Below are 12235 nucleotides of genomic sequence, written 5' to 3' on the forward strand. Positions count from 1 at the left end.
AGGACTGATGAAGTCATATCTGCAAAACTGTTCTGTTAATGAAAAAGCTTTTACAGAGCTTTGTTTTCTCTGCAGTCTTTCAGGAGAAAAAAAAAAGTTGAAAACCTGCTCAGGTAATGGGACTGGTATACTCTGTAAATATGAGAACCAAATCTTTTGGGAAAAGCTGCATTTCAGTATGTGTATGTTTATTGAAATTGAACAGCGAGCATGGAAAGTCTGTTTAAAATCTCATTACTAGTTTACTTTGGTTAAGTATTTGTGATGTGTTCATGGTTAGATAACACTGTTAGTCCAGAATGTAATGGGCAATCACAGCCTTCCTTGTGTGGAGCTCTTCAAGCTTAAAATACCAATTGCAGCATTTCTGGGGCAATCCTGCAAATAAACTTCTAACAGTGTGAAATCAAGCTTGAAATCTCAATTAGTCTGTCACTTACCGTAGAATATTCTGGACTTCTGGCACAAGCAGTTAAAACAAAGATTTAAAATTTGTGACTTTGACTAACCTTTTGGTGACAGCATCCTTTACTCTCTGACACAGATTGGTGTCTCTGTGTTTTATTGCAGGATACCCTGGGGGCCTGTTGCTATTCATTCCCTTTCCCTCTGCTGCATTTCTTTCTTCTTTACCACACTGAGAGTGGAATTCAGTTGTCTTTGCTTAGGAAACTAGTACTGCTAGTGGAGTATGGTGTCTGGTGTCTCTCTGCTCCTTCAGAAGGTATGGCTTTGCCTATACCCTCTGCCAAATCTGCTAGCCCTGTACAGATCTCAGCTCCCTAAGGCATCCAGAGTGGCAGGAGACATCTGTATTTACACAAGTAAAGCTCACACATTTTGTTACTCTTGTCCAATGTTTCTTCCCTTTCCCCCTTCCTTTCCCTCCTTCTTTCCCACTCCTTCCTTACTTCTTTCCCATTCCTGATACTGGAAAGCCTATATAGTCTGAAGCCCTTGTGTCCTTGGCTGGAACCTGGATCCTTCCATTACAGAATGTTGACCTTGGGAGGTGACTTTCAAAATAAACAGCAAATAAGTTCCTTATACTGGTATGTAGAGACAGCCGTGTGAGAATTACTATGTTGGATGTATGCTGTGTGTGTTGAAGTCCTAAGTTAGATTGTGATGGTATCCTGTAGTCACTGCAGCATGAAATTGTACGCAGTTAAAATCCAGATGATGCAAAATTTTTTGAGTTCTTATAAGTGACCATGCTGAGAACCTATTGCAGCTTGTCTGTATGTATGGCACATTGAGTTTGTGTCAGATAATCTGGGTTGACGTACCGGAACCCAGGCTGCTCTGCAGTGTCTCTCTGACTGGCGTGTTGGCCGTGTGTTTCACTGTGCCAGACGTCTTCTGTTGTCACCAAGATGTGGGGAGGTGGGAAATAGTAATTTGTCAGGAAAACCCAGCTAATGGTGAGCTGTGCAAACAGCAGCAGAACCTGTAGCTTTTGTGTAAACTGTGAAGAAGTATAAGCTTGCTCAAATTCTGATAAACATATGCAGAGGAGTTACAGTATGGGTTTTATTTAAATAAGATACTATAAAAGATGGAGTACCTAAACTTCTGAGCAGTTCAGAAATATGCTTTTAAAGCTGCTGCTTTAAATGCTGCTAAAATGTTATTCAGAGACTTAGATATTATGAGCAATAGGTAGTGTAACTTTCTAAGCCTTTTCTGTTGCATACTGTTTGTACCTCAGTTTGCTTTTTAAAGTTTAAATTCTTTTAGATGCATTTGGGAGTTTCAAGTGAAAATATGTAAGTTCAGCAATGCACCCAGACTGTTCAGTTCTCCTAGATGTTTATTAATTGTTCATTGCATGCTTTCCAACACTGGAAATGCTTCAAGTTGAACTGTGGCTCTGTTAGAGTAGGTGACCTGGGGAACACAACATAGGTCTCCAGATCCATAGGATTCTTGAATAATCTTGATTCCATCATCTGTAAATGAGATAATAATTTGCCATCTTAGAAGCATGTTGTTAGGTAGAAATATTCATTATAGGTGCATGGGTAGTATGGGAACAGGGCTTGTATAAAAATTAAGAATCAGGAAACATTCACATTCAGAGCATAGCCTGGAGCTTGCAGCAGTGTCTATGCCGGCAAAACTTCGGTGTTGGTAGTGTCTTTGGAAACATTTGGAAATGTACATGCAAAGGTCAGTAGGATATTTTTAACTGGAAAATAGTGCAAGTGTTCTACTTTTTCATAGATTTAGCTATTGAAGCTAGAAGAACTTAAAAGCAGCAACTTTGCTGCTTAAAGACCAAAATCCAGTTAGCACAGACTGGTGACTTTGAATATTAAGATTTATTGAAGACAAAGATTAAATAAAACAATTACTAGAAAGAATTCTAGAAAGTCTCTGATCTTGCATTATAGTGGCAAGTTCCAAAAATAACTGAGTATAATAGGAAATATTTAATAGGGAGGAAAATCTGAGCTTCTCGTGTTCTCCTCTCATGTTCCAGATGTTTTTTTGGTCTTTGAAATGATTAAAAAATCCCAACCTACCCCGTAGTTCAGACTCTTGAAAACTCAAAGCAGCTCCTCTGCTTTAGTGCTCGCTGAGTCAGTGAGCTCAAAATATCTCTGCAAGGATGTTACATGATCCACTATATTAATATTTAATGATCTACCTTTGCTTTTCTTAAACAGTATAGTGCTTCCTAAGGAGGAGCATTCTGGAATAATTATCTTTACTTGCCTTATGATATAAGACCGAATGTAAGCTTTTGCTTGCTCTAATGTATCCGTCAACAGACCTCTTCTGAAAACTAAGCCAAGAATTGAAGTGGCTCCTTGTGGTTTAACCCTGATATGCAACTGAGCACAACGTAGCTGCTGGCTCACTCTGCCTCAGAGTGATGGGGAGAGAATTGGAAGGGTAAAAACTAGAAAACTTTGGTTGCTCTGTAGGTCAGTGTTTGTCTACTCACAGCAACTCTTCTGTAAAACAGGAGACCAAAACTCCCACCAAAGTGAAGGGCAAGGGAGATCTCTGAACGTGTGTGAGATTAGCCTGTGTACGTGGTCTCTCTGCAGAAGAAATGGTCCGTGCAGGTAGTGGATGTTGAGATGTTAGCCTCTGGATATTTGGCTGACATTGTGTAGAGCAGTTGGATTGAACTGAGAAGTGGCTTAGTATTTTGGTGAACTTTCCAGAATAAATGTAGTTTTTCCATTCATCTTACTCTCCAGTTCCTGGTCCTCATGTGCTGAGCATCAAAGATTGGCCTCCCCTTTTTGTTTTAATTTGTTTTGTCTTAAAATTGTCCCTATTTCATGGTAAAAAGTGAAGGAGACTGTGAATCTGCAATGATATATACTCTTGCAGATACTTTTTTCCTCTTACTTTTTTTGAAACCCTCTCTGGTAAATACATAGTCATTTCTCTCGATATTTCTAACTTGTGGCGATGTGTATGTTCTTTATAAGGACACCAAAGCAGTGCCTAGAGATGGCTCTAGGCTGAAGTTCAAATGTCATTAACCTCTTCATAACAAAACTGTCTTACTTCAGGGGGAGAAGTAAGACTGTGGTTCCTAGAAATTTGGTTAGACAGCATAATGCCACCAAAAGAAACCCTGACTAAACACTGAAACGCTGCACAAGTCAAGAAGAGCTCAATGCACCGGTACAGTGTACCAGTCCAAGCCAATCTCTTTTCCAATAATAGTTCCATACTCATTTCTGAATGCAACAGTCATGCAAGTGATTTGTTTAGCTTCCTATTTTGTTCTTTTTGATCTGTAAATCAAAACATCCAATTTATTTTCAACCGTATTTCTACAAAATTACATGGCTTGAATGCCCACTTACTTGATTGCTTGAAAGCTTTCATCTATAGAGTTTAGCTGTTTAATTTGCGTGCTTTTGGTTATTATTTTTTCTGAATTTTGAGTTCAGCTTTGAATGCACTGCATTACATTCACATTGTTTTTATTTTAGTCTATGTATTTTACTTTGGGTGCATAAAAGGTTTCTGTCAAAATAATATATTTTTTATTACTTAAAGTATTATTTCTATTTTCTGCTGATTCCTGTCTGTGCATGCTCTTAAAAAACATCAGCTAGACCAAATAAAATTCCTTTTGTTCTTTTGTATGTGTGTGTGTGCCATTTTGAGATAAGGTGTGGAATTAGATGGCAGAGACTATAAAGAGGAGTTTTGGCCTCTGCAAGGTTTTGTTTTGAATGCTCTTTCTTTTTGTTTACTTTCTGCTTGCTTGCCCCTTTACCAGCAGTACAATTACAGCATTTCCTCCCTCATTTTTATTCTTGACACTGGAGAGCATAGGAATATGAAGCAGGACAAGGACATTACCTCTGCAATATTCAAATAAGCATCTTTTGTCCTACAGAAATTTTAGAAGTCCTGCAGACTGCTACCAGCCTGAAGAAATCCAGAGCTTCTTTCCCTGAGCTGGTGACAATGTGTAATTTAGGGGTGGCTTTATTTAGTATCTCTACTCTGGGTTCCAAAGCAGACTATACAGAAGGAGCTGAATTCCCTGAAACTCTAGAGTGTTAATGGGACTGTTTTTCTGATTCATGAGATTGATGAATAACATAGTTTAAAAAAAATATTTAAAATCCCATCATGTCTTTGATTTTGTTCTGATATAAATGACTCAGCTTTTAGTGAAGTATTGCAGAAGTAGATGGCTGCTTAATAGGGAATTTATGCTTCACAGTATGGGAATTTCATAAAAACAGATCAAATTGGTTTTGGCAGCACAAAGTGACATTGTATTATGGGCAAATAAATTGTTATTCTGGCAAAAGATGAATGGTATCAGTAAAATGTAACAACCTAAGTAAAAGTGGAGTCAGATTCTGGTAGAGAATAAGTAAATGTATACTGAAGGGATGAGAGGGAAAAACAGACAACTGTTTAAGTAGGGAGGAAAAACTGCCCTTAAAAGATAAAACAATGTGTAAGCATATTTCTTTAAAAAAAACCCCAAACCGACTCCCCTTCAAAAAACCACAAACCCTTTTTTGCTTCTGTTTTAGAAAATCTAATGAGGCCCCTTAAGAACTATGGAATCGCATGGTGAGCATATGTTTTAATTTAAATCAAGCTTCTTTTCAGATGTACTTGATATTGTGCTGGAAAGCTTAAGTTTTTACTTTGTTGTTTCAGCATGTCTATGGGTTTCTTGATAGAAGAGACTGCCCCGGTTGTGTGGAGAGGGCTCATGGTAATGTCAGCGGTTGAAAAATTACTGAGACAGGTAAGGACTTAAGTACATATTTATGTTTCAGACTCATCAGTTATTTTAAGATACTTTTAACTGACGCATAAGTGTCCATGACATTATTTCATATGTTAGTGGTGAGCATTTTTGTATCTTGGTCTTCATAAATTCTTAAGAATTTACTCTTAACTTCTGGTAAGAAGGAAAGTTGATACTTTTGCATTTACCTATCCCCTTCAAATAGAGCTGTTTTTACATGGGTTTGATGAGTGAATTACCCCAATTTGCCTGCTTTCTCATTCCTTTTTGTGTTTCTTTATGTGTGAAAAAAAAAGGCATTTTGAAGTTGCATCAGGACTTGAATGTATAGGTGTCTGTGCACATCTACAGCTGTATTCCCTTATGTGCTTGTTAATTCACCAACACTAAGAATTCTTGGATGGCATTTGACATGTGACAAGTAGAGGGAAATGCAGATAGATTGTTAGTTAATACATTTTCTGGCATATAGAAGCAGGGTGACTTTTTTATTTTTTGACAGATTTTTTTTCTTTTATTGTGAATAGAGCTGTGAAGAGCTAATGAGACAAACAGCTGAAAAAATGCGTTAAGGTTGTGTGTTTAGGGTTTGAAGTGACCCAGATTGTTCACAGCTGACATGCATTTTAGAGATCTGATGTATCCAGCTTGGAGATCACAAGGTTTCTATATGTCTTCTTTTAATGCCTCCAAATCTTACGTTCCCTTAACAACTGAAAGGAATATTTTTTTCAGCCTTTTCCCATTTTTGTGGAATTCTCCTCTAACGTGGATTTTAGAATGGTGGCACTCATTGCTCTAGTCAGAAAAGCCAAAATTTCAGGAGGAACATCTTCGTCTAGAATTGGCCTCTAAAAGTAAGGGGTATGCATGGCAACAGCTGTGGAAGGCTGTTCTGACCTCTTTGTGTGTTGCATTGCACTGGCCAGGCTCACAAAAATAGAAAGCCTCGAAGGTAGAGCTGAAGTTAGCAGCTGCTGTATTGGCATGCTGTGCCCTGAGAGACTGAAGGCTGGCAGGCACTCCAGTACCCTTATTTCAGTCAGTGGTATCCCCAGAGGGGAAGCCTGTGCCATCATTTTTGTGGAGGGTTTGGATGACGCTGTGTAATGAGCTTGTGGCTCCCTAGCAACCAGTGATGCAGATACATGCTGTCTGACCATGCTGTGGGAATGAGACGAGTCCATTAATGCTCAGGGCATTGCTGATTTGCCTGAGAGTGGAACCTGGGTTCTGAAAGAAGAAGGCTTTACAGCTAAATTTCTTCCCACATGCATTTTGCTTCTGTACAATGACCAGGACAGTCTTAAAGTTGTGTTGGAAAAAGTTGTTTGAATCTACTCCTTCAAAGAAAGAAGCTCACAGATCACAGGGAGACCCAGAAGGTCTATCAGATGTACAGGTGGTTTTTAGAAAAAAAATACTGCATTTTCCAGCCTAAGACATGCTATTTTGTTTTCAAAAGCTGTACTCTCCCTTCTGACATAGTTACTAGTCAATCTCAACAAGAGGTTAACTGTAGGACCAATAGTTTTATAACCTTGGACACCTAAACAAGAGAGAACAACAGCATATAATGATGCTTTTGAAAATACTGTCATTCCATTTTATACTAGTAGTTTTGTGATTTGTTAGGGACTTGGAAAATTTTTCTTATTTTCTTTTTATCTGTTCTGGTTGGTCTTAGCTGTTAACTTTTGTTTGACAGGATAAAGTTGCTTCTAAGAATAAGATAAACTTCAGCTTGTATTTAACTTCCTAAAAGCATATTCTTAAGAAATAGCTGCTTTGTCTCCTTAGCTGCATAGAAACCATTTAAATTAGCTCCCTAATCTAGATTTGCAGGATAATATAAGTGTAAGGGGCCCCTGTGCATTCAGGCAAGCTGATAAAATATTAAATTCTTAAAATAATTAATTCAGGCAGATAGAAAACACAGAGATTCCCAGACTTCTGTGTTAGAATAATTCTTGGTATTTTATTGTTAGGTGGTAGAGAGATTTTTTATTTAAGAGCATCAAGACTATGTGTTCACTCTGAAAATAACTTTGGATGCTTGTTCGGTTTTTTCCATATGAACAAATCTGTTTTCCAGAGTTTATCATACTTCAGATACTGCAGTAAAGCATTTGAAGTGGTCAGTTTCCAAATTCATTTATGAGGACTTGTTGACTCATAATTGATCTTTGCCTGTAATGAGTATTTAAATGCTTTTCTTATACTTGGAACTTAATTAAATTTCTGGAATTGTTACTTCAGAAAATATATTTGTTACATATATACGTTATACTTTCTTATGTACTTACTGCATGTAACGTCACTCTTTGTAATACATGTATATCTGTCCTTCCTTGGTGCATGAATGGCTTTTCAGCATAGTCTGGAGTCCAACCTCATTATTGTCCCATGTCACTTCTACTTGCATGTGGCCAGGTTGTACGTCACTTTTCAGATAAAACTGAAAAGACTTTTAAAATGTAGGCTCTCCTCTTGCAACATGTCTAATCAGAGAAGGTACCTTGGGTCTTGTTTGTGGTGTGGTGTCAGACTGGTGGATAACAGGCAATAGTGTTGAAGACCCAAAGTAGTGCTTGGTGTTTCTCTGGTAATCCGTATCTCGTGAGCGAAGGTGGTTTTCTGGAACACGTCATACGATTTTCCTTCAGTACAATTTGAAGGAAATATACTTTATAATACAAAATGGAATTAACAGTTTAGAATACTATAGTACATACGCTACCTGTATATTGATGTACGTGTGTCAAATTAGTATGTAAATGAAAATATGTAGCATATTGCTTCTATAACAAAAGTATTGATCAATAGAAAAGAAGGACAGTGATGATTTTAAGTTGTTGAAAGAACAAGAAATATGTAAGGAAACTATTTTTCATCTGTAGCAGAAGTGAATTAGGAACAGTAATAGAACGTTTGATCTGTATAAACATATTCATAATTATATCCATAAAAATTATTTCTAGTTTACATGCCTTGAAATTATCCAAAATTTTGTTGTATCTAAGAAGTGACTTCTTTGTTAACGTAATTAGACGTACTGTAGGCCCATTTACACTGCAGGGTGATCTTTGTCGCTTACCTGGGTTTTACCTTTTCTTATTTCCCTGTCACCTTCATGTAAAAATTCTTTCACCTCTGTTATCACTTCCTTTGAATCTTTCTTGCCTGTAGGTGAGATAGAAAAGAGTATTTTTTTGTTTACTTAAATTTTAAAAGGTTGTTCTTTTCTCAAAAGGCATAATATAAGCCCAGGTAAGGAGGTTTTGATTGTTCTCCAGTGTCATCTATAGCACTGAGCTTTTTCTGTTCAGTTTTCACTTCATATACACTTCAGAAGCTGCCTACTCTTTTGTCTAGCCCCATTTAGCACTTGTTCATTCCCTGTGTGTCTTGATTCAGTGTTAAGTTATTGGGTTCAGATTAAACAAGATACCTCAAAATGCATCGTCTTGGTGTATTTGTTGTGGAAGTGATTAACCTTAGGCTAAGTACAGTAAAAGTAGAATTTTTTTGAGTCACCTAAAGCGTGTACTTGAACAGTAATGTGTCTGAAAAGCTCTGTTGAAATAAGTATCAAGTAGACAGCTAAGAACCTTAGAAATATAAAGATTATTACAGAAAAAAAAAAAAAGACAAGAAGGCAAGCAAAACTTGTTCTCTGATTTGAACTGCTTTTGTGACAAGGATTTCAAATAGTCATTACCACTGCCCTATACAGTCTGTATGGTGAGTTTTCTAGCACCATTTGCATTTCTTTCTGAGGACATCTTGACAGGTCAGTGGCAGAGGAGCAATTAGAGGGGTGCAGGCACAATCCTGCTGTATGCCTTGCAGTATATTGTGACAATTATTCTGCCAAAAGGTTGGGAATGAGGAAGTGGAGCTATGTTGGCTACCAGTTTGGTAGCTGCTGTAGTCATAGTAGGAATACAAATGGGGAGTGAGGGGGCTCTCATTTAGGGAGTAATCAGTAAAACTTTTAATATGAAAGTTAGCAACTGTTCGTTTCTCTGATCTTGAACCCCCTGTCTTATTCTATGTGTGTTACTGAGTTGAAATCTCATCAGAGAAGTAAAAATAAAAATCAATATCCAACAGACAAGTCTGCTTTTCCTATCAAAAAAATCAAATAAAAATGGGACTACAGGTAAAGTACAACTGCATATTTTACTGTGTAGTGTTCTCCTTGTATCTCTGACATATCAGTAGATATACTCGTATCACTAGTGGAACAAGCGTTGCCTGTACAACATGGATTATAGATATCAGTGATTCTGTTTGGTGCAAACAGTCCCCTTGGAACTAGCTCAAAAATCTGGTCTCTATTCAAGACAGGAATCTTGGGTTGATGAACATCCTTAAAAGGATTTTGTACCCTGACATGACGTTTTAACCTATGTTTTTGCAGGCTAGTCAGATCTTACGTGACAGGACTCTTGTATTTCTTCCTTATCATGCTTCTCGGGAGTATCCAGAATATTCTGTGCATTGACAACATCCTTGGTGTATTATAGCTATAAAGTAGAGCCTCAGTGCTGTTAAGTGTATTGTGGATTCTAAAGGTTCTTTCAATTTACCTGATAAGGAAGAACATGTTTTCCCAAGAAAGATTATGAAACTTTTCCTGGAATAGCTCAATTCTAATGAGTCCCTAAAATACTGATCTAATTGTAATTCCTCCATCTCTTTCTTGTTGCTTCCTTTAGCACCTCTTTCGTACGTCTGTTTTAGTATTGAATTACTATTTACTATGTATTGAAAGAAAATTAAAATAAAACAAAGTTTCACTGGGAGGGATATAATGAGGAAGGAAAGAATACAAGGAAGTTAGCAGAAAGCAAATTACCTAAAACATCCAATGCAGAGCAGTTGCATGTGAACAAAAGGAAGTGGAGCCTTGCGCTTTAAAGCATGGACAGGCTTTATCCCCTGCAGATTCATGTTGAAACCCATGAATTCAGCAGAAAAAGAATCAAAATTATTTTATTAGCTCAACCCAAAACTGAATAGGGGTGTAGTCCGAAGATCCAGCCTTGTCCTTTAAGAATACTTTAAGTTTATATGATTATTTCATTTTAACATAATTTTGAAAATTTGGCTAGAAATGAGGATTGTGTGCTGCTTTCTTTCTGAAGCTGTCCTCTGCTGAGAGAATTGCTGTACCTGCCAGAGGTAGTGATGGTAGCATTTATATAGGGGAGTATGTGAGTATACATATATGTACTTAGACCTTTTTTGTTGCATAATTCTCTGATGCTCAGTTATCATACACAAGTAGTTGTAGAGTACCATGTTGTCACTGTGAAAAAAATTACAGCAGCCAGAACCAGCACACATATGTTATAGGGACTAGGGAAGATGTGGATAGGTAGATAAATTATCTTTGAAGTGTTGTGAGGTCTGGGATATTTCAAGAACCTCTCTGAGAAAGCTGCCATAAAAACAACAGTTGAGTGAATGGAACACTAAAAATTTATGTTTAAAGATTTGGGATTAAATTAACTTGGAAACAGTAGTTGTATTTAATTCTTGGAGAGCAAAGACTATGGAGGCTATATTGTTGTGAGTTTTTGATCAGTCTGAAGTGACTCATCTCTATAGAGGAAATTACAGTTGTTCAATACTGGTTTCGTTTGAAATACTAGTTAGTAAATTTTTATGTGCTGTTGCTACTGAGAACAGTAGCAACTAATGCCGGTACATGTAGTTATTGGCATTCTTCTCTCCACCATTTAAATTGGAGAGGTTGCATGTGTGGATCTGGGGACAAATTTTCTTTTTAGAAGAAAGGCAAGCAGGAATGATTTCAGGAGTGGAGTCTGGAGAAATGAATTTGAAGGCTAGCACGTTTTTAAGTGTTTTCTAAACAGGAATACTGGTGGTATTTCCTTAAATGGAAAATTTCAAATATGGGCTACAGGAGAGACCTAATGCCATTCTTTTATTCTTTTTCACTAATAAAAGAGTCTGTTTTTCCTTTCTAGCAGATGTAGGTTAGATGCAAAAGGGGACATTGGTATTGCTGCACTGAGTATTGCAGTGCCTAAGAGGCAGATGCCCTGCTTTGCAGGAATGGAAAGTTAAACCAAAGCCTAGGCTGGAGCTACTGCATACCTGGAGCGGTGGGAATACATCACTTTTCATTCCCAGTGGTACTGAGGGATTATTTTTCTCTCCTGGATTTACCTACATACTCTTTGGGAGTGCCTTAAGATAATAGGTGGAAGCCTTGGATTTTAAGGATAGCAAAAACTTGTTATGCTTCAGATCCATTCTTGAGCAAATTGGCAGACAGTTCCAATTTTACTGTGTTTTGTCACTTACATGGTAAATGTCAAAGAGGAAAGCATTATTAGTGTGGGCAAAAAACTGTGTCTCAGCAGTATAAAATTAGTGAGAGAGTGTACTGGTGGATGAGAGGGAGTAGTGAAATGGGATTTAGTTGAGAATGGCACGTATTGGATCAGGAGGAAGTCAACAATAACAAGTTGATGGCTCTGATTTTTTGTAGCTATATTTTACATGAATTGAAAGGATGCCCAGAATAGTAATAGTGAATCAATGCTGAAAATTATTCTCATTGTAAATGTAAAGAGCAAGGGAAGAAAGCGCTCTGCAGTGAAGCCAGATGATTATTTTTTTTAGTATGGATTTTAACACTTTCTGGTGTAGGAAGGGTGCTCTATCAAGAGATCAGCATTGAAGGCATTTAACTTGCCAAATTAATTATGACACTAAATTCTCAAGACAGGAAAGTAGTGAGATGCTGCAGTGGGAAATTGTAGCAAAGGGGGTCAGAAACATGAATAACTTTGTTTTTCAAGCTTTTGTAATCTGTTAGTCTTTTAATACACATTTAAGAGTCTGCAGACGCTCATTTGTGTATCCACAGAGTATATGTACCAGAAGTGTATATGCTTAATGCAGATTAATATTGTTCTCCTTTTTTTATATTTTGTG

The 12235-nt window shown here is 37.3% G+C and overlaps 1 protein-coding gene across 1 annotated transcript in view; it reads left to right on the top strand.

Moving 5' to 3' along the window:
* The window catches only part of NUBPL (nucleotide binding protein like), an 84210-nt gene that overhangs the window by 25849 nt on the left and 46126 nt on the right, over positions 1-12235 (top strand). Inside the window, exons 5-6 of the mRNA XM_027878798.1 lie at positions 5034-5073; positions 5164-5254. Coding sequence (XP_027734599.1) covers positions 5034-5073; positions 5164-5254 — 131 coding nt within the window. The remainder of the gene's footprint in view (positions 1-5033; positions 5074-5163; positions 5255-12235) is intronic.

This window comes from Empidonax traillii, unplaced genomic scaffold, assembly GCF_003031625.1.
Source record: "Empidonax traillii isolate 1590-97213 ecotype Southwest subspecies unplaced genomic scaffold, ASM303162v1 scaffold45:size3623477, whole genome shotgun sequence".
Taxonomy (NCBI): Eukaryota; Metazoa; Chordata; class Aves; order Passeriformes; family Tyrannidae; genus Empidonax; species Empidonax traillii.